The sequence below is a fragment of the Pseudorca crassidens genome, chromosome 5, assembly GCF_039906515.1.
Source record: "Pseudorca crassidens isolate mPseCra1 chromosome 5, mPseCra1.hap1, whole genome shotgun sequence".
Lineage (NCBI taxonomy): Eukaryota > Metazoa > Chordata > Mammalia > Artiodactyla > Delphinidae > Pseudorca > Pseudorca crassidens.
In genome coordinates, this window is record NC_090300.1 from 14,375,026 (window position 1) to 14,397,843 (window position 22,818).

General features: G+C 42.8%; 1 protein-coding gene across 2 annotated transcripts in view; it reads right to left on the bottom strand.

Moving 5' to 3' along the window:
* The window catches only part of OXNAD1 (oxidoreductase NAD binding domain containing 1), a 55,742-nt gene that overhangs the window by 18,286 nt on the left and 14,638 nt on the right, over positions 1 to 22,818 (bottom strand). For both annotated transcript variants that reach the window (XM_067737400.1, XM_067737399.1), the window contains one exon: positions 9,642 to 9,748. In XM_067737400.1, coding sequence (XP_067593501.1) covers positions 9,642 to 9,748 — 107 coding nt within the window. The remainder of the gene's footprint in view (positions 1 to 9,641; positions 9,749 to 22,818) is intronic.

The window sequence follows — 22,818 nt, forward strand, 5'->3', positions numbered from 1 at the left end:
TGCCACAAATGATACCATCAAGAAAAAGATGACCCTCAGAATGGGAGAAAATATTTTCAAATCATGTATCTAATAAGGGACTTGGATACACATTATATAAAGAACTCTTAACAAGTCAGTAATAAAAAGACAACTCAAGTAAAAAATGGGCAAAGGATTTGTACAAACGTTTCTCCAAAGAAGATATACAAATGGTTAATAAGTACATGAAAAATCCTCAACATCATTAGTTATTAGGGAAAGGCAAATCAAAATCACAATGGGCTATCACTTCACACTCACTTGGATGGATGGCTAATCAAAAAGACAATATCAAGGATCAGAGAAATCAGAACCCTTACACATCGCTGATGGGAATGTAAAATGGTCTTGCCACTTTAGAAAACAATTTGGCAGTGCCTGAAAATGTTAAACATATGTGACCAGCAATTCCACTCCTAGGTATATACCGAAGAGAAAAAAATATATATGTCCACTCAAAAGCATGTACATGAATGTTCACAGCAGCATTATTGATAATAGTCTAAAAGTTTCAAAATAATCTAAACATTCATCAACTGATGAAGGCATAAACAAAATGTGGTACATCCACACGACGGAATTAAATACTGATCACATGCCACCACATCGATGAACAACAAAATTATGTTAAGTTAAAGAAACCAGTCACAAAAAAAGATCACATATTATATATTTCTATTGATATTAAATGTCCAGAAGAGGCAAATCTGCAAAGACAGAAAGTAGAACAGTGGTTGCCTAAGAGGGTGAGGATGGGGACTGAATGATAATTAGTGCAGAGTTTTTTTCTGGGATGATGAGAACGTTCTAAAATTTGTCTGGGCTGATTGATCACTGTAGTTCTGTGAATATACTAGAAATCACTGAATTGTACACTTTAAATGAGTGAATTTTATGATATGTAAAGTATATCTCAATAAAAGTTTTTAAAAAGTGTGGGGAAAAAAATGGCAACAAACACTCTCTCACTGGCATTTGAAAAACTAAACAGGCTGATGCGGGCTCCTAAGTTCCAAGAGTCTCATTTTCCTTCTTCTCTTCTAACCATTCTCCTGTAGTCGAGAACTCTTGTGAGTTCTTCTACTGAACTGAATTCTATGCCACAGAAACTTTTGGGGGGGGGGCTGGGGGGGTGATTCTAGGAAATGCAACAAATCTAGTCACATACCAAGGAAAGGGAAACTCTTTAGAAACTGGGACCACAGGAAATTCTCATCTCCATGTCCAGAAAACTCAAATATCCAATATAGCTGCTTCTCAGCCATCAAAGAGCAATAGTATTAAAAAAAAGCAATAGTATCATTTCCCTCCAGTTGCTTCCCTACCAGCAGGCTTACACGAAAAGCACTTGACGTTCTCTCCTGATTTGATCTATGTATGGCCTTAAAAGATGTTCTCTTCTCATCTCTGGCCTTAGATATCTGGCCATTTTTTTATAGTCTTAGAAAACCAGTTCTGGACTGGAAGTGCTCCAGAAAAGGTCCCCAGGCTGTTTTCGCATTTATTCACTTCCTTCTTTCCCATGAATATTCTAATTCCCCTTCCATTTCAGACAAGATACAAATTTTAAAAGACTATAGCTAACATTTATTAACACAGTTGCTATATGCTTTCAGAGAAGAGGTAAATGGCATCTCCATAGCTTCTGTGTTTAAAAAAATTAATCTCTGAGCTACTTTTGCTGCTTTATCTCCTGAACTATAGCACCCTCTGCTGCTTGATGTTGATAAAGACCTTTCTCTCAGGTGTCCCTCTTCTCTAGTAACTCTGGAAACCCTTTGCCTTTAAAAGGACTCCTTCATGAAATGCTACAGAAGAACCTCATCTGAATGGACTTAAGAAAATATGTACAATACGTATTTAATAAAACATCTTTCTAAGAAAGAATTAAGTTTTAAACACACAAGCGCGCGCACATGCACCCCTTTAAAAATGCCCTCTGCAGGATCAGCAACCAGATGAGTGAGTACGTGAAGAGCGGAGAGAAAAGACCTAATTCTGTAGTGAAGCGCACATATCCACATCCAATGTGACACACCAGGCAGCCCCATCCTGCCCCAGGGCCCAGCACAGAGCAGGCACACAAACCACAGCCGAACGACAATGCTTTAGCCATCAGCTACCGTACTCGGCAAACGCGACAGACGGCATCTGCCCACCATGAACAGGCACTGGGGTTGGTGTTGCAGGTAAAGATGCAAGTATGCCTTGGTTCCTGCCCTCAAAAAACTCCCAAGTGAGAGGAAAATTAACAAATAAACACGATTAATGGGGCTATGAAAAACTCTGCTTGGCAGAGAGAAAACGCTCATCATTTGAGATCTGTCTGGAAGTACCTGTACTTAGTATAGGTTTCTTCTTAGCTCCAACATATGTGATCCCGATTTTCTCAGGCAAATAACTAATAAAGCTGCTGCTTTACTTAAAAAAAAAAAACTTGCTTGGGGGGTGGGACGTGGGGAGGGGAGGCGAGGAAGAAGTAGTCAATTCCACTAGGGGTGGAGGAATTAGGAAGGACTTCACTGAGGAGTCCTGAAAGACAGTGCTCATCAGACAAGCACTGGAGGAGGACACCATCTGAACAAAGATGCCAAGGAACGCAGCACTACCTCAGCGTGGCCCTGCGAGTCAGGGCTGTGAGGCCGTCTCTATATACGTCTACAGCGCAGCTGCCCTGCCAGCGGGTGGCGGGGGGGGGGGGGGGGGGGAAGAGTCCTATTTCTCTAATCTTGCTCCTCTAATCACTTTCTTCTCAGTGTCCTCCTCTCTTAGTACAGCCCAGTCACTTGCAAGCATAAAACCTTGTGTTATCTTGTACGAAGTCAGAGACACACCTTTCTCTCTCCAAAAAACGCCTGGGCCTTGCTCTCCTGGGTGCGTTCTGTGCACAGCCCAGGTGCGGAGCACACACTGACTGCACACAAGGGACAGCATCACAGGGAGTGGAGCTGTGCACTGGCCCACTCCTCGCAGGTCTGCTGCTCTTCCAACAATAGCCTCACTGCAGGGGAACTGGCAGAGGAGCTAAGAGTTACAATCTGTCCCTTGGGCCTCACCAACACAGATGATCTAACTGACTGTGAAACACTGGCTACAACAAAAAAACAAAACAAACTCTGCCCGACATACCCCAAGACACAAAAATATTACTATTCCCTGTTTAAAGACATGGAAACGGAAGCTCAGAGCAAGAAGAAAGCCGCCCATATCACAGAGCCAGCAGGTAGAAAAGCAAGCCTTTGGGCCAGGCAGTCTGCAGAGCACAAGGCGTGTGACGCTATGATACAGCCGCCCAGGGGGACAGACCCAACACTGGTGATATTACCAAATCCATTCACTGATACGGTGCATGTAACACCCACCCTGAGTGATTTTATCTTGAGGCTCACAGGGAGACCCTATTTCTATGTATATCACCAGGGAAGGATGACATTTTTCTTATCAGATAACAGTTTGCAAACTTACAGTTTGCAAGTGCCAACACACTCACACACACGCCATGGGAGCAGCAGTGTGACGAAGGCACAGGCTTTTTCTAATCAGGACGCTGGGGTCAGAGTCTTGGCACAACTCTGAGTTGGAGGCAGGGAGATAATTGTGTGCACAGGACACAAACACTTCCCCAGAAGGGAAATGTGGAAAGATAGATCATTACAATTAAAGTTTGCACTTTCAATGTAAAAACTGCTAAACTAGTTTGGAAGGGTAAAAACGCTGCCCTCCCCCCTAAAACAGCCCAAATTCACTTAATATGTATCACTGAACATGTGCAAAGATTGCAGTAAATTGCTTCACAAACGCAAATTATTGCAATCAGCATCTTGTTTTCTAGTTCTAAATTCAAAGGCAAACTATTAACACAAGACTGCTAACTCTTGCTATTATCACATTTGCTATTATCACACATCCTCCTTCTAACAAAACCACATTTCCAGATGGACTGCCAAAATTAGTCAAGTGACTCCTAAGAAAGACAACCAAGACTGACATGCCAGAAATTCATTTAGAAATGAATGCTTTATTTCAATAAAGGAAACAGACACCCAAACACACCTTTCCTAAGGAAATACAAGTTGCTTTATTTACAATTCAACTTGAATCCCAGCGCAGTGAGGCCATTTGCGGGAACAGTGGGACAGCTGGGCTGTTACACTGTCAGCGTACTGACCAGCTCTCAGAGTCCAGAGTGTGATGTGGGCTGGGCCCCATGGGGGATCCTGATAATAAATTCAGCAAAATATTTCAACTCAACCCAGACAAGTTATGAGGGATACAGGAATTCAGGCAAGAGGGTGGGCAGCTCTGTGACACACCTCGTTAGAACAACCAGTTTCAGACTGCTGTGTTTACTCTGCATTTGACATAAAGAAGACTGATTTTTAAAAATGGATCAACCCCCCAGCAACACAAAACTGAAGCACATTAGATTACTGCAGTGCAATCTATTAGCAGCCATTCCTGCAGAACGTAATCAGAGTTGTCAGGTCCTCAGACCACAGCTAGCTGCTGTTTCAATCTGGAAAACTCAAGAAGTTCTGGGAAGTACTCCTTGGCATGAGCCCTCCCAAAGTCCACCATTAGCCCCACCAAAGAGCCAGGTAGGCTCCAGTGCTGGGTCGCCTCAGGCCAAACAACCAACAGGGAGGGAACCCCACCCCACCCATCAGCAGACAATCGGATTAAAGTTTTACTGAGCTCTACCCACCAGAGCAACACCCAGCTATACCCACCACCAGTCCCTCCCATCAGGAAGCTTGCACAAGTCTCTTAGATAGCCTCATCCACCAGAAGACAGACAGCAGAAGCAAGAACTACAATTCTGCAGCCTGTGGAATGAAAACCACATTAACAGAAAGATAGACAAGATGAAAATGCAGAGATGTACCAGATGAAGCAACAAGATAAAACCCCAGAAAAACAACTAAATGAAGTGGAGATAGGCAACCTTCCAGAAAAAGAACTCAGAATAAAGATAGTGAAGATGATCCAGGACCTTGGAAAAAGAATGGAGGCAAAGATCAAGAAGATGCAAGAAACGTTTGACAAAGACCTAGAAGAATTAAAGAACAAATACCTAGAAGAATTAAAGAACAAACAAATAGAGATGAACAATACAATAACTGAAATGAAAAATACACTAGAAGGAATCAATAGAATAACTGAGGCAGAAAAAAGGATAAGTGACCTGGAAGACAGAATGGTGGAATTCACTGCCACAGAGCAGAATAAAGAAAAGAGAATGAAAAGAAATGAAGAGAGCCTAAGAGACCTCTGGGACAACATTAAACATACCAACATTCGCATTATACGGGTCCCAGAAGAAGAAGAGAGAGAGAAAGGACCCGAGAAAATATTTGAAGAGATTATACACAAAAACTTTCCTAACATGGGAAAGGAAATAGCCACTCAAGTCCGGGAAGCACAGAGAGTCACAGGCAGGATAAACCAAGGACAGACATGCCAAGACACATAGTAATCAAACTGACAAAAATTAAAGACAAAGAAAAATTATTAAAAGAAAAAAGGGAGGGGCTTTCCTGCTGGCACAGTGGTTGAGAATCCGCCTGCCAATGCAGGGGACGTGGGTTTGAGCCCTGGTCCGGAAAGATCCCACATGCTGCAGAGCAACTAAGCTCGTGCCACAGCTACTGAGCCTGCACTCTAGAGCCTGCGAGCCACAACTACTGAAGCCCAAGTGCCTAGAGCCCATGCTCTGCAACAAGAGAAGCCAGCGCAGTGAGAAGCCTGTGCACCGCAACGAAGAAGAACCCCAGCTCACCACAGCTAGAGAAAGTCGGCATGCAGCAATGAAGACGCAATGCAAGTCAAAATAAATAAATAGATAAATAAATTTATTTTTAAAAAAAGCAACAAGGGAAAAAATGTCAAATAACACACAAGGGAACTCCCATGAGGTTGACAGCTGATCTCTCAGCAGAAACTCTACAAGCCAGAAGAGTGGCACGGTATATTTAAAGTGATGAAAGGGAAGAACCTACAACCAAGATTACTCTACCTGGCAAGGATCTCATTCAGATTCAATGGAGAAGTCAAAAGCTTTACAGAAAAGCAAAAGCTAAGAGAATTCAGCACCACCAAACCAGCTCTACAACAAATGCTAAAGGAACTTCTCTAAGTGGGAAACACAAAAGAAAAGGATCTACAAAAACAAACCCAAAACAATTAAGAAAATAGTAATAGGAACATACATATTGATAATCACCTCAAATGTGAATGGATTAAATGCTCCAACCAAAAGACACAGGCTTGCTGAATGGATACAAAAAAAAAACCTCCATAGGTATGCTGTCTACAAGAGAGCCACTTCAGACCTAGGGACACATACAGACTGAAAGTGAGGGGATGGAAAAAGATATTACATGCAAATGGAAATCAAAAGAAAACTGGAGTAGCAATACTCATATCAGATAAAACAGACTTTAAAGAATGTTACAAGAGACAAGAAAGGACACTACATAATGATGAAGGGATCAATCCAAGAAGAAGCTATAATGATTACAAATATATATGCACCCAACATAGGAACACCTCAATACGTAAGGCAAATGCTAACAGCTGTAAAAGAGGAAATCAACAGTAACACAATAATAGTGGGGGACGACTTTAACACCTCACTTACACCAATGGACAGATCATCCAAACAGAAAATTAATAAGGAAACACAAGCTTTAAGTGACACAACAGACCAGATAGATTTGATATTTATAGGACATTCCAACCGAAAACAGCAGATTACACTTTCTTCTCAAGTGTACACAGAACATTCTCCAGGATAGATTACATCTTGGGTCACAAACCAAGCCTCAGTAAATTTAAGAAAACTGAAATCGTATCAAGCATCTTTTCTGACCACAATGCTATGAGATTAGAAATCAATTACAGGGGCAAAAAACGTAAAAAACACAAACACATGGAGGCTAAACAATACATTACTAAATAACCAAGAGATCACTGAATATGATCATCTCCATAGATGCAGAAAAAGCTTTTGACAAAATCCAACACCCATTTATGATAAAAAAACTCTCCAGAAAGTAGGCACAGAGGGAACCTTCCTCAACATGATAAAGGCCATATATAACAAACCCACAGCAAACATCATTCTCAATGGTGAAAAACTGAAAGCATTTCTTCTAAGATCGGGAACAAGACAAGGATGTCCACTCTCGCCACTATTATTCAACACAGTTTTGGAAGTCCTAGCCACGGCAATCAGAGAAGAAAAAGAAATAAAAGGAACACAAATTGGAAAAGAAGAAGCAAAACTGTCACTGTTTGCAGATGACATGATACTATACATAGTTAATCCTAAAGATGCCACCAGCAAACTACTAGAGCTAATCAATGAATTTGGTAAAGTTGCAGGATATAAAATTAATGCACAGAAATTTCTGGCATTCCTATACACTAAAAATGAAAGATCAGAAAGAAAAATTAAGGAAACAATCCCATTCACCATTGCAACAAAAAGAACAAAATACCTAGGAATAAACCTACCTAAGGAGGTAAAAGACCTGTACTCAGAAAACTATAAAACACTGATGAAAGAAATCAAAGATGACACAAACAGATGGAGAGATATACCATGTTCTTAGATTGGAAGAATCAATATTGTGAAAATGACTCCACTACCCAAAGCAATCTACAGATTTGATGCAATCCTTATCAAATTACCAATGGCATTTTTTACAGAACTACAAAAAAAAAATCTTAAAATTTGTACAGAAACACAAAAGACCCCAAATAGTCAAAGGAATCTTGAGGGAAAAAAATGGAGCTGGAGGAATCAGGCTCCCTTACTTCAGACTCTACTACAAAACTACAGTAATCAAGACAACATAGTACTGGCACAAAAACAGAAATACAGACCAATGGAACAGGATAGAAAGCCCAGAGATAAACCCACATATCTACGGTCAACTAATCTATGACAAAGGAGACAAGGATATACAATGGAGAAAAGACACTCTCTTCAATAAGTGGTGCTGGGAAAACTGGACAGCTACATGTAAAAGAATGAAATTAGAACACTCCCTAACACCATACACAAAAATAAACTCAAAATGGATTAAAGACCTAAATGTAAGACGAGACATTATAAAACTCTCAGAGGAAAATATAGGAAGAACACTCTGACGTAAATCGCAGCAAGATCTTTTTTGACCCACATCCTAGAGTAATGGAAATAAAAACAAAAATAAGCAAATGGGACCTAATGAAACTTAAAAGCTTTTGCACAGCAAAGGAACCTATAAACAAGACAAAAAGACGACCCTCAGAATGGGAGAAAATATTTGCAAACGAATCAATGGAGGAAGAATTAATCTCCAAAACATATAAACAGCTCATGCAGCTCAATATTAAAAAAGCAAACAACCCAATGCAAAAATGGGCAGAAGACCTAAATAGACATTTCTCCAAAGAAGACATACAGATGGCCAAGAGGCACATGAAAAGCTGCTCAACATCACTAATCATTAGAGAAAGGCAAATCAAAACCACAGTGAGGTATCACCTCACACCGGTTAGAATGGGCATCATCAGAAAATCTACAAAGAACAAATGCTGGAGAGGGTGTGGAGAAAAGGGAACCCTCTTGCACTGTTGGTGGGAATGTAAATTGATACAGCCACTATGGAGAACAGTATAGAGGTTCCTTAAAAAACTAAAAATAGAATTACCATATGACCCAGCAGTCCCACTACCAGGCATATACCCAGAGAAAACCATAATTCAAAAAGACACATGCACCCCAGTGTTCCTTGCAGCACTATTTACAATAGCCAAGACATGGAAGCAACCTAAATGCGTATCAACAGACGAATGGATAAAGATGTTATACATATATACAATGGAATATTACTCAGCCATAAAAAGGAATGAAATTGGGTCATTTGTAGAAATGTGGATGGATGTAGAGACTGTCATACAGAGTGAAGTCAGTCAGAAAGAGAAAAACAAATATTGTATATTAATGCATATATGTGGAATCTAGAAAAAATGGTACAGATGGTACAGAAAAATGGTACAGAACTATTTTGCAAGGCAGAAATAGAGACATAGATGTAGAGAACAAACGATGTAGACAACAAGGGAGGGAGGAGGGGATGAACTGGGAGACTGGGATTGACATATATACACCAATATGAATAAAATAGATAACTAATAAAAACCTGTTATATAAAAAATAAAATAAAAATTTTAAAAATGTGTATCAACCCCCAGCAACACATAACTGAAGCAGATTAGATTATTGCAGTGCATTCTATTAGCAGCCATTCCTGCAGAATGTAATTATCAGAGTTGTCAGGTCCTCGGACCACAACTAGCTGCTTTGTTTCAATCTGGAAAACTCAAGGCAGCAATTTTCATCTATGACTGAGAGGGTCATGTGCTCAAAACCAAGGTGAGCTGAGGATAGGAAATGAATCAGATTCTCCATGCCAAAAAGAGGCTCAGGCCGAATGGAGACGCTCTAGAATTCCTACTCCCTGGCAGAAACAGTAGCCATAGAAGTCCTTTCCAGAAGGAAAAACAAGCTCTTGTATCTGATGGCACCTTGAACACACACACACTTAGGAAACAGAAAAGCCACTTACCACTGGCCGGCTTTAAAAGAAAAGTCTTTATCAGCTACAAGCAGGCGGAGCCTCTTCACAGATGGGGACTCATCAGCTGCTCCACACACCTTAGCTGCTGACACCACCTGGAGCCAAAAGACCACAGTGGCTGAGGTTAGGTGCACACAACTCAGGAACAAACTGTGGCTTTCTGCTAGGTAGGTTTTTGGGTTTTTTTAAAAATCTACAAAGATGTGGGTTTTGAAAATTGCAAAACAAAGTAAAGCACACTTTGCTTTAGAATTCTGCCTACCACCAGGTGAACAAATTTTAATTATTTTGGGAGAATTTTATTCTGCATACAAAACTCACCTCTGAGAGGGACCGTTTAACAAGCGTGTATTTGTGGAGCGTGCAGTGTGTGCCACGCACGAGGCTGGGTGCTCTGGGGAAGAGCCGGGGCACCGGAGCCCCATGCAGCCCTGCCTGGAGCCTGACTGCTCTGTCAGCGCTATGCACGTAAATGAGACCCACCGTCAGCCACAAGCCTGTGTTTGTTCTGAGCCCTCCAGAAGCCCACGCCAAGCTGACTTCAGAAATTAAAAGCCAAGCACTTAGAAACTTTTTTTTATTTTAAGCAATTTTCACAGAGTAAGTTGTGTGCCTGTTTAATCTAATGACAGACAACAAATTGGGTTTGTACTCCTTGTGCCTTTGTTTTCTTCATTTATTTTTTCTAATTCATTGTTTATTATATTTTACAAGATATAAAGAGTTCACAACCTTCAAACAACAAAAACAGCCCTTTGCCACAGATCGTTGGACAAACACTATTTTAAACGATGTATCTGATTTCCAGAAAATCCTAAAAAGGTCTGAGTCAGGTACTCTTCAGTTCAGTGACATCCATGCCTCCAACACCCCTCAAATTCCAAATGCCTCTACTTCCTACATTCCTTGTTTCTTCCGCCTGTGGGTTTCTCTTCCTCCCAAACCTGGGATTTCTTCACAACAGGGCTGAAAAGACAATATGACTCTTTCCTCCACCTACTGTCCTTCAGCTCCACTTCTGGCAGCAAATCAAATCAGTAGCAGGTGACCAAACACAGTCCTTCTCCTTGACTGTGTTACCTTCACAGCTCCATTAGGGGGCGCCTTGGGAATCTGTCGAGGTCAGTGAGCCTCCCACCCTAATGCTAGCTCCCCTAGCCCCTTTTTTCCAATAGGACCAAGTCAAGTCAAACTATCAGTGGGAGACAATTCTTAAAAATCCACGGGAAAATTCTCCAGATGATGATGGTCTCCCTCGCCACCTCAACAAACCTCTTAAAATGTTCTCCCTTTCTCTTGCTCCTGTAAAATCCCCTGCCTCTCTTTCTCTGTATTTTTGCCAGTCCTCTCTCTCCTCCTCTCCCTGAGAGCAAGTGGGGTGAATATCCCCTCTGGAGCCTCTGAGCCTGGCCCCACCCCCGCCCTGCATGAAACGCTGCTTCACCAGCTCCCACCAGCCTCTCCTCCAGGTTCAACCTGCTCCTCTAGACCCCCTGACTCATCAGACATGATGTCTAATGCTAACTGCTCATCCTCCACAATTCAGCAGCAAAGAGGAAGCAGCAGAGTACGGCTTTTAACAGCACAGGCTCTACAGCTAGACTGCTTGGTATTGAAGCCTGGTGCCACCACTTACCAGCTGTGTGACCCTGGCCACACGTGTGACCCTAGGCCGCCTCAGCTGGGAGATGAGAATAACAGCACCTGTACCTCACAGAGTTGGTGGGAAGATTAAAGGAGACAACATATGCAAAGCACACATAACGCTGCTGGCCCACAGTAAGTGCTCCTTAAGTGTCTGTTTTTATGTATCTTATTGCATTAATTATAATGAATTTATCAGTATTTATTCATTATTACAAGAAATCTCACACTTTATCCATTTACGATCGCACATGCCACCTCACCAGTGCCGCCATGCAGGGACTCGCAGACCAAGCGCCGCACACCCCGGGGAGCTGTTCTCATGGACAACAGTACACACTATAAAGCATGGTGGTCTTGGTACCACAGTCTATTCATTGTTTTGCTAGAACAAACCTAAAAGCCATACCGTCTTTAAAAGCTATTCTGGAAATCTTGCCTTTAACACTGGCCTCTACTTATACTTCTTCATCCAACAGAACCTTCCCTGCTCCCTTGATGCTCTCTGCACCCATGGGAAACCTGGCTTCTGCTCTTCTGTGACTTCTCCCAAGCTTGGTGGATGTCTTGCCGAACAACCAAACTCAACATCCAGTCCCAGTTCTCAGCCTCCCTTCCAAGCGTCCCTGGTCTCTCTGAATTTGATGCTTCCTACTTCCTTTCCATCCTGAAGCACCCTCCTTGCCTGGGACGGCTGACACTGAACTCTCCCGACCCCCTCCTGCCTCTCTGACCTGGTCCTCCTGCCCCTTCTCCGCCCCTCCTCCCACTTCCTTACCAGGCACTTCCTCTGAGCTGCCTCACTCCTGCGCCCTCTTCACCTCCGGGCTGAGGCCCTCAAGCACTCCCAAAGCTACAACCCTCCACCCCAATTCACTGTTACTTCTCTGCCAATCACAGGCTCACATCTACATGCCCCTGTAAAAACAGCCAACGTCTGAGGAGCATTTATCTCAGGTGTACGCCAGGTGCTGAGCTAAATGTTTTATGTGCATTAATTCATTCAGCTAATATGAATAACCATATTCTATCCCGAGAGACAGTATTGTTACCCTCCATTCTGCAGATGAGGAAGTGGAAAGGTTCAGTAACTTGCTCCAGATCACTCAGGAATGGCCGTGTCGGGATTCACACCCAGGTCTGCTTGGCCCTTGACCACCTGAAAGTCCTGATCCAATGGCAAACGCACTGATGGGCACAACTAAACCCAGCATATTCATTCCTTCCACAAACCTTTCTTGAACTTGGTGCCTGGCGCTGGAGGCGCAGAGGTGGAGAAGGCTGCTCCTGCCCTCAGAGGGCCCCGCAAAAGCAGCCGCCTTTCACGACCAAGGTTTCAGGCCAAGGTTTCAATTCTGGATCGACCTTGGAGTCAGTAAGTCAAATCCATGATCTACTGGTACCTGCGCACACAGTCTTGGTTCATCGCTAACACAGGCCAGTTCCACGAATTCAGCTCACGCCTCTTCCTCCCCTTGCTCGCCCACCACCATCCTAAGCCAAGAACTCTGCTCTTCTCGCTTGAGTTTCTGCCTCAGCCTCCTTCTTATCTCTCTCAAAACAGACAACAGGCGAATATTCCTCATGTTCTGACCTCACCGAGTTACTCACCAGCTCAAAACCCTCCAAGGTCTCCCTAACTCTCAACTACAAACAAAATGCTCAGAGGCCTTGGTAACTCATGCCAGCCTGAGCTCCTCCTGGTTTACCAGCCAAACTGGACGACTTGCCAGTCCTTAAAGGCAACTGACACCTGCCTCCCTCTCAAAGCCCTGCTGACGTCTCTGGGCAGGCACCCGCCCTCAGTCCTGTCACCCTCCCACCCAGGCCCCCGGGCCCTGCTCAAACACCACCCCTCACCCAGGTCCTCCCTCTCCTCTCCATCCTCTCAACTCTGCCAATAAAATTTTTCCGCCTGTCTTATCATACTTAGCACATTTAATGTAAATATAAATACTCATGAACAGATCTTTTCCACACACAGACCACAAGCCTCCTGAGGTCACGTACTGGATAGAATTTCCATCTAGGTCACTTCCCTGCCTCAAGCATGGGGCCAAACACATAGTTAAGATTCAGTAAATATCTGCAGAATGAACGAAAACTCTAACTTAAAGTGACTTAAAATTGGTTTCCAAAACAAAGGTTAGTAGAAATTCAGAAGTTATTTGTTGTTCAAAAAAACAAAAAAACGAAAAGAAAAGAAAAGAAAAAAAAAGCAAGTGGGGGACCACTAAAGAAAATCTAAATTCATGTTCAAAACTGTGGAAAAGTCAGGGAAGGCAGGGATTTCTTCAGTAGAATAGGAATCTTCCTTTGTTTGCCACACACTCTATTTTAAGTATCTTATTACAAAGTAATAATCAGCAGAGGACTCTCATGACATTATTACTCTTATTTTTTTAGGTTTACAAAAAAGAAACATTTGTTTTTGTAAAGTCATTATTTTCTTTCAATACAATAATCTGCAAAAACACAGCCAAGAGCTAGATTATTTCATTTGTAACAGTTTAATGGGCATCTGTCAGATTCATTAAAAGCTAGATATGTATAAGCTTTAAACACATCCCAAAGAGTCACCTGGTCACAGGGAAATGACATTCATAATCACAGGGGAGGTGGGGAAAGGCACAGAGAATTTCAGCTGAAACATGAGCATGCTTGACCAACAAATGCTAGACTACATAAAATGAATTCAACAATCATCTGCCAATGTCCAAATAAATTCAATGAAGAAGGGAAAGAAGTTATACTTCCCATTGAAAAAGTTCTGTTTTCATCTGGATAGCCCCCATGACCAAAAATGATCCCAGATGCTTTATGCCTACTGGTATTAATACAAAAGGCAACATACCTGTTGCTATTAGTCCAAATAATCTGGGCAAAACTGCTATAACTGGTCACACAAAATACCTTTGCACAATTCATGATTTTTAAAGACATGCCTCCCTCTTAACACCTTATTTTCTTAATATAAATACTGTTTACTATACAAAGATTTCTAGCAATGGGGATTAAAAACATTAGCAAAATCTTTTTGAAGGCCGTGTCTTTTATTTTATTCTGAAGCTATTTCATATAATTAAGCCATGATTATGGCTCTGGTTATATGCCATTCTTTCTCTACTTTTAGTGAATAAGCAAAACATGATGGAGAAACTGTATGTTTTAACATTTGTACTTGTTCTCAATGGATCAAAAGATTTCGCAACTGAAACCTCAACTAGCCATGTCCTAAGTTAAAACACATGGCAGGAAATGAAGTTTTCCATAAAATAACATCTAGACTCTTCTACTGTTCAGTAAAATAACAATACATTTGCCAACTTTTACTAGCACACTTTTTTAATGCTTTGTCAGAGTCAGCATCTAAAAGGAAATGCCATCATGCTGACTGAAAGGGTTTTATGGACGATATTTTGATGTTACTGCTGCTACAAAAGTCTCTGTTCAGGAAATGGGCCTTTCTCTGGGAAACCTGGCCGCCTTCCCCTGTTCACTCCCATTCATTCATTTGCTGGCTTAAAAATTTAGACAAAGTCAGTAGTAGAGACGACCTGAAACAAAAACACAGGTGGGGCACAGAGCATTTCAGAGGTGAAGGAAAATGTAGTCATCATCCAGAATAGTGTGTCATCTTACACATAAGGACACCAAGGCCCAGAGACATGATTTTAACTGTGGCTGAACACCAATCTGATGAGTAGGAATCTGATTAAAAGAAAATGGTTTTACTGAAGTAAATTGCTGACAAGGAAAGACCACACAATTCTGTCAACTGTATAACCTCTTCAACGGTGTGTGCCGTCAACACCACGGCCTGCTGTGACAATGTGCTCTCCCTGCTCCTCCCAAACACTCACCCATCCACCTGGGCTGAGTCTGCTCTCTGCCCCCTCAAGCCTTCACTCTCTCACGCATCACTCCCCGCTCCCCTGTCTCCATGACAACACACTCGCGTTCGGGTCTGCCGCCTCACATAAGGACACCGGCAGCAAACGCCTACACACAGCGCTCACCACCGGCTAGCCACTCCACGTACAGCATTCATTCCATCGTCACAACAACCCGAAGAGGTGGGTATTGCTATCATCCCCATTTTATATGTGAGAAAACTGAGGTCCCAGAGCTAGTAAGTGGCAAAGCCGAGATTTGAATCCAGGCACTTGACCACTGTGCTTTGCTGCTTCTCAAAACATAACAATTAAAACAAGCCTCTCCCTTAACCCAGCTGTTACCCCATTTCTCTGCTACCATCCACATAAAAAATTTCAGAGGGATACATGGTCCTGGCTCCACTTCCCTATTTCCCACCCTCTCCCCAACACATCCATCAGGCGTTCACGCTCAGCGATGCACTGAACTGAAGCCAGCCACTCCGGTGGCCCACTATCCACTCTGCTACATCCAGTGACGGCCTCTCAGCAAACTTCCACGTGGTTGGCTGCTCCCTCCCGGAAACACTTTTCCTCCTGGCTTCACCAACACCTGCTGATCGCCCGCCTGCCTGGTCAGCCCCTGCTTCCCCATCTCCTCCGCTGGCCCTTCCTCTCCTGCTTGACCTCTAGATGTTGACATGCCCCAGGCTGAGTGCCAGGCCCTCTCCCTCTCCTCTCTATGTGGCTTAAACTTTTCATCTCCAGCAGTGAACTCCAATCTCGTATACCCAACTGCTGACTTCAATTTCCATTTCAAACAAAACATCCAACATAGAACTCTTTTATCTCTCAAAGTTTCTTCCTTTTTATTATGGAAAACATCAAACATACACAAAACTAGTAAAAATAATATAATGAATCTCCATGTAGCCATGACCCACATTGAACAGCTGATGTGAGGCGACAAAGCTCATGGCTGATCTTGTCTCATCTGTAACTCCATCTACCTCCCACCCCAGATTATCCCCAAACTGAGCTCTTTATCCCCCTCCTCCAAACTTGTTCTTCTCTATTTTAGTAAATATGTGCCACCACCATCATCTACCCCGATGATTCAAATCCCAAACTAGAAGTCTCTTGGTCTCCTGTCCTCTCACTAGCTGTACGCCCCCCGCCCCACCTGTGAATCCCATCAGCCCCACCCACAACCCCACCATGCTACCCTAAGCCACCGTCATCTCTCCGCGGACTATGTCAGTAGCCTCCAACTTGGTGTCAAAGCACCGCAGAAGCCCAGAGCTCTACCGAGCCAATAGATGACCCACTTACAATGTAAACCACACGTCATTTCCCTGCTTTAAACCTTCTGTCGCCCTGAGAATAAAACCCCAACTCCTTGTCCAAGGCCACAGCAGTTTCCATGACCTGGGCCCTCCTACCTCTCATCTATCACCTTCTCTGAACACGCGGTGCTCGTTCCTGCCTCAAAGTCTCCGCACTCTCCAGTCCCTCTGCCAGGAATGCTGTGCACTAGGCTGGCTGGCTTTCCTCCTTATTCGAGTCTCAGCCCAAACGTTACAAACCAATAGGAAATAACGCTCCCAACACCCATGACCCCATTACCCTGTTTTATTTCCTTCACAGTGTTTATCACATCTGACATTTCTGGTTTACCAGCCCCACATACCTCAGGGGCTTTACCTGCCTCATGCACTGCTGTATTCCCCACACCTGGAATGGGGCTAGGTTATAGCAGGCACTCAATGCATGTCTGTTTCATTTGATTGGATCCCCTAAGGGAAAAATGGAAAAGAGCCACCTCTTAGATTACTTAATTTGTTGAAAAAAAGGGTGTCCGTGAAAAGCAATGACACTATATATTTCAGACACTAACAAGTTAAGTTCTGGGTCTAGTTAAGAAGTACCAGGTGAGGGAAGTTCTCATTTTCACAGGCCTTATCTGCATATCATCACTGTCCCTACTTTACAAAGGGACTCTCCAAGGCAGTACAGGTAATCAGCCACAGAAGAGGTGTCGAGTGAAAAAAAATACACAACCTAAAAGTTGAGAATTATACTTTATTCTGTGGACTTACTGCAGACTTAAGTCTAGGATACAGCCTCTCAGATAGCTCTGAGATACTGGTCCAAATAGGTAAGGGAGGAGCCAGGATATATAGGAGTTTCTGCAAAAACCCAGGTAATCGACCATCAAAAGATTACTGCTAGGGCTTCCCTGGTGGCGCAGTGGTTGAGAGTCCGCCTGCCGATGCAGGGCACACGGGTTCGTGCCCCGGTCCGGGAGGATCCCACATGCCGCGGAGTGGCTGGGCCCGTGAGCCACGGCCGCTAGGCCTGCGCGTCCGGAGCCCATGCTCCACGACAGGAGAGGCCACAACAGTGGGAGGCCCGCATACCGCAAAAAAAAGAAAAGATTACTGCTAATTAAAGAGAAAACAGACATCTCGAGTTAATGAATTTAGTGCTTCTCTACGTATGGGAAGATGCAAGAGTCTGAGCTTATTGAAATCATTCCTTTGATATGCACCTTGGCTATCTAGGGCCAGTAACCTGCTTTTCTCCATCCTGAATCCCCTCAGTGTGCACCATGGGGGATGGTGGCTACAGTGGCTGATGGCTTGATGGCCCCAATATCCTTTGTTTACTGAAATGGGCAGGCGACATTCTTTGTCCACAGTGGGAGTAACACTTGTTTATTCTACTCAATGAAACAGGTACTGAGTGCCTATGTCATGTCAGCACTATGCCAGGTTCTGTGGCTACAGTGGCTTCCCTCTTCGTAGGCCTCCACTCACAGCAGGGTGCTGGGTACCTGAGGAGCTGGAGGCCAGCTGCCAGGGCCATCAGACTGCACCCCCCTGGGAGATTCTCCAAGAGACTGGGGCCCACCCCCCCACAAGCCCCCAGCTGCCTCTAGGTGCCTGAGGTCTCCCCACCACTCTCTGCTCTGTCAGAGCTGACAGTGCCGTGAATGCCAAGTACTGTTCATCTCAATCTGGATAATCTCTAAAAGGTTCTCTGACCATCAGTCAAAGCAAATTAGCTGTCCAACTGCTGGGAAACAGTCCATATTAAAAAAAATGCCCCCCCACCTCCCAACTTGAAGAAGGCCGCTCCAGCACACAACCTTTCCCAAATGTACAGGTGATGACTAGCAGAGAAGTGTTAAGAGTTAAACTCAGAACACGATCCAGCTCTCCAACTAAGCAGCCTATTCCACTCAAATCCAAGCCTCAGCAAAACCCAAAGTCAAGCAGATTCTCGGCACTCAATAACCAGCAATGGGACTCACAGGATCCCCAAATGTCTCTGACTCAGAAGCCCAGTCATTTGGTTTTATTGTGTCAGTAGTAACTCCCACGTTTGTTATGCCTGGTAATACTAAGTGAAGTTTTGATCTGGAACAGAGAAATGGCTGTGTGAAATTTACCTCCCATTTTGTTGCTCAATTGAACTTTGTCTAAATCAAGTGTCACGATCCTCTGCTATATTAGAAAGAAAGACCAATTTGATAACAAAGATCTGAGTTCAAGGGCTGAGTTCTCCATTTACTTGAACAAGTCCTTTAAACTTAGGCCAACAATGTAATTTATCACCCAAAACAGGGCCCTTGTGAAGGTGAAAAGGGGGTGCTACTGACAATTATACCAGAGGAAGAGTTATAAGCCAGGACTACCCCAGGCAAACAGAAAGCAGGGTCATCCTATCTAAATCTCTGAAACCTTACTTTCCTCACCTGTGCAATGGGGATAAGCACCAGGGTGGCTGTGAGAATCAAATAACAACTTATTGTCTAATCGAGGGCTTTGTAAACAACAGGCAACAATACACATAAGGCATTTGTAGGATAAGGCATAGGCTTCTAAAAGAAGTACACTAGCACAATTAAAAAAGTATTAATCCCAAGGAGGAACATACCTAGACACACAGTAATCAAACTGGCAAAAATTAAAGACAAAGAGAAAATATTAAAAGCAATAAGGGAAAAGCAACAAATAAGATACAAGGGAATCCCCATAAGACTATCAGCTGATTTTTCAGCAGAAATGCCGCAGGCCAGAAGGGAGTGATGTAATATATTTAAAGTGATGAAAGGGAAAAACCTACAATCAAGAATACGCTGCCCAGCAAGGCTTTCATCAGATCTGACGGAGAAATCAAAAGTTTACAAACAAGCAAAGCTAAAAGAATTCAGCACCACCAAACCAGCTTTATAACAAATACTGCAGGAATTTCTCTAAGTGGAAAAGAAAAGGCCACAACTAGAAACAAGAAAATTATGAAAGAGGAAAGCTCACTGGTAAAGGCAAACATATAGTAAGAGTAGGAAATCATCCACACACAAATATGGTATCAAAACCAGTTATCATGAGGAGGAGAGTACAAGGGCAGGATATATGAAATGCATTTGAAATTAAGAGACCAGCAATTTAAAACAATCATGTATATATACAGACTGCTATATCAAAACCTTATGGTAACCACAAACGAAAAATCTGTAATAGATATATACATGAAAAAGAAAAAGGAATCCAAAAACAACACGAAAGATAATCAATCACACGAGAAGAGAACAAAAGAGGAAAGGAAGAAAAAAGGCCTAATAAAACAAATCCAAAATTAATAAAATGGCAATAAGAACATACATATGGATAATTACCTTAAAAGTAAACAGATTAAATGCTCCAATCAAAAGACATAGACTGGCTGAATGGATACAGAAACAAGGCCCATATATATGCTGTCTACAAGAGACCCACTTCAGATCTAGAGACACATACAGACTGAAAGTGAGGGGATGGAGAAAGGTATTCCATGCGAATGGAAATCAAAAGAAAGCTGGAGTAGCAATATTCATATCAGACAAAATAGACTTTTAAATAAAGACTGTTACAAGAGACAAAGAAATATACTACATAATGATCAAGGGATCAATCCAAGAAGAAGATATAACAATTGTAAATATATATGCACCCAACACACGAGCACCTCAATATATAAGGCAAATGTTAACAGAAATAAAAGAAACTGACAGTCACATAATAATAGTGGGAGACTTTAACACCCCACTTACATCAATGGACAGATCAACCAGACAGAAAATCAATAAGGGAACACAGGCCTTAAATGACACATTAGACCAGACGGACTTAATTGATATCTACAGAGCATTCCATCTGAAAGCAGCAGAATACACATTCTTTTCAAGCGCATATGGAACATTCTCCAGGACAGATCACATGCTGGGCCACAAAGCAAGCCTCAGTAAATTTAAGAAAACTGAAATCATGTCAAGTATCTTTTCTAACCACAATGCTATGAGATTAGAAATCAACAAGAAAAAACTGCAAAAAACATAAACATGTGGAGGCTAAACAATATGCTACTAAACAACCAACAGATCACTGAAGAAATCAAAGAGGAAATAAAAAAATACCTAAACACAAATGAAAACAAAAACATGATGATCCAAAACCTGTGGGACATAGCAAAAGCCATTCTGAAAGGGAAGTTTATAGCAATACAAGCTTCCCTCAGGAAACAAGAAAAGTCTCAAACAACCTAACCTTACACCTAAAGCAACTAGAGAAAGAACAAAACACCAAGAAGGAAAGAAATCATAAAGAGCAGAGCAGAAATAAATGAAATAGAGACTAAGAAAACAGAAAAGATCAATGAAATTAAAAGCTGCTTCTTTGAAAAGATAAACAAAATTCATAAACCTTTAGCAAGACACATCAAGAAAAAAAGGGAGAGGGCCCAAATCAAACTCTGAAACAAAAAAGGAGAATTTATAACAGACACCACAGAAATACAAAGGATCACATGAGACTACTACAAGCAACTACATGCCAATAAAATGGACAACCTAGAAGAAATGGACAAATTCTTAAAAAGGTACAATCTCCCAAGACTGAACCAGAAAGAAACAGAAAATATGAACAGATCAATTACAAGTACTGAAATTGAATCTATGATTTAAAAACTCCAGAACACAAAAGTCCAGGACCAGATGGCTTCACAGGCGAATTCTATCAGATATTTAGAGAAGAGGTCCAAGAGGGAGGGGATATATGTATACATATATCTGATTCACTTCACTGTACAGCAGAAACCAACACAACATTGTAAAGCAATTATACGCCAATAAAAAAATTAAATTAAATTAAAATAGGGAAGAGTTAACACCTATCCTTATGAAACTATTCCAAACAAACTGCAGAGGAAGAAACACTTCCAAACTCATTCTATGAAGCCACCATCACTCTGCTACCAAAACCAGACAAAGATACCACAAAAAAAGAAAATTACAGGTCAATATCACTGATGAATAGAGATGCAGAAATCCTCAACAAAATATTAGCAAACCAAATCCAACAATATATTAAAAGGATCATAAACCATGACCAAGTGGGATTTATCCCAGGGATGCAAGGATTCTTCAATATAGGCACATTAATCAGTGTGATACACCATATTAACAAACTGAAGAATAAAAACAATATGATCATCTCATTAGATGCAGAAAAAGCTTTTGATAAAATTCAACATCTATTTATGATAAAAAACTCTCCAGAAAGTGGGCATAGAGGGAATCTACCTCAACATAATAAAGGCCATATACGACAAACCCACAGCAAACGTACTCAACAGTGAAAAACTAAAAGCATTTCCTCCAAGATCAGGAACAAGACAAGGATGTCCACTCTTGCCACTTTTTTTTTTGCGGTACGCGGGCCTCTCACTGCTGCGGCCTCTCCCGTTGCAGAGCACAGGCTCCGGATGCGCATGCTCAGCGGCCATGGCTCACGGGCCCAGCCGCTCCGCGCCATGTGGGATCTTCCCAGACCAGGGCACGAACTCGTGTCCCCCGCATCGGCAGGCAGACTCTCAACCACTGCGCCACCAGGGAAGCCCCACTCTTGCCACTTTTATTCAACATAGTTTTGTAAGTCCTAGCCACAGCATCACAGTCAAATGTCATTCAGTTCAGAGCTCAGTTTCTCTCATCAGCAGGACTCCAGACAGCTTACAGTTACAGCCCCAAGTAAGAGATATTAACATCATAATATGGTCATTCAGTAAATTCTCCAGAGGGAACCCCAGGCCTAGTAAAGAAAGGACACTTCCGGGTGGGTGAGAGCTCCATTCTGGAGCCACTCCAGGAAGCAGCAGGGTCCTTTGGCCTAGGAATCAGAGACCTGGAGCTTCCCTCTGGCCCCAGGCTCTGCTGCCTCTGCTGTAACATGGAGATGCCAAGCTATCCTTAGGCTGCCTCACAGGCTGGAACTGAAGGGCAAATGACACATGGGGAGTTTTGTGCGGTATGCTAGCCGTACAAAGGGAAGGCAGGGTCTGCAGACAAGAGAGGAGAAAGTGGTCTGGCCTGACCAGAGGTGCTGGTCATTTCCAGAAGTCCAAGCTGAGCGCCTGTTCCATGGCTAGGACCTGCACTCTGGAGGGATGCAGGTGAGCCCCTGATGACCTTACACCACTAAGGACGTGGTTCCAGGCACCACCTGGCTTATCCAGCTCCACCCCCCAGCACCCCACTCTCATTCTGTGTGGTAGAGGAGCAGAAATGAGAAACAGAGAAGGAGGGGAGGTGCAACTGGAAAATC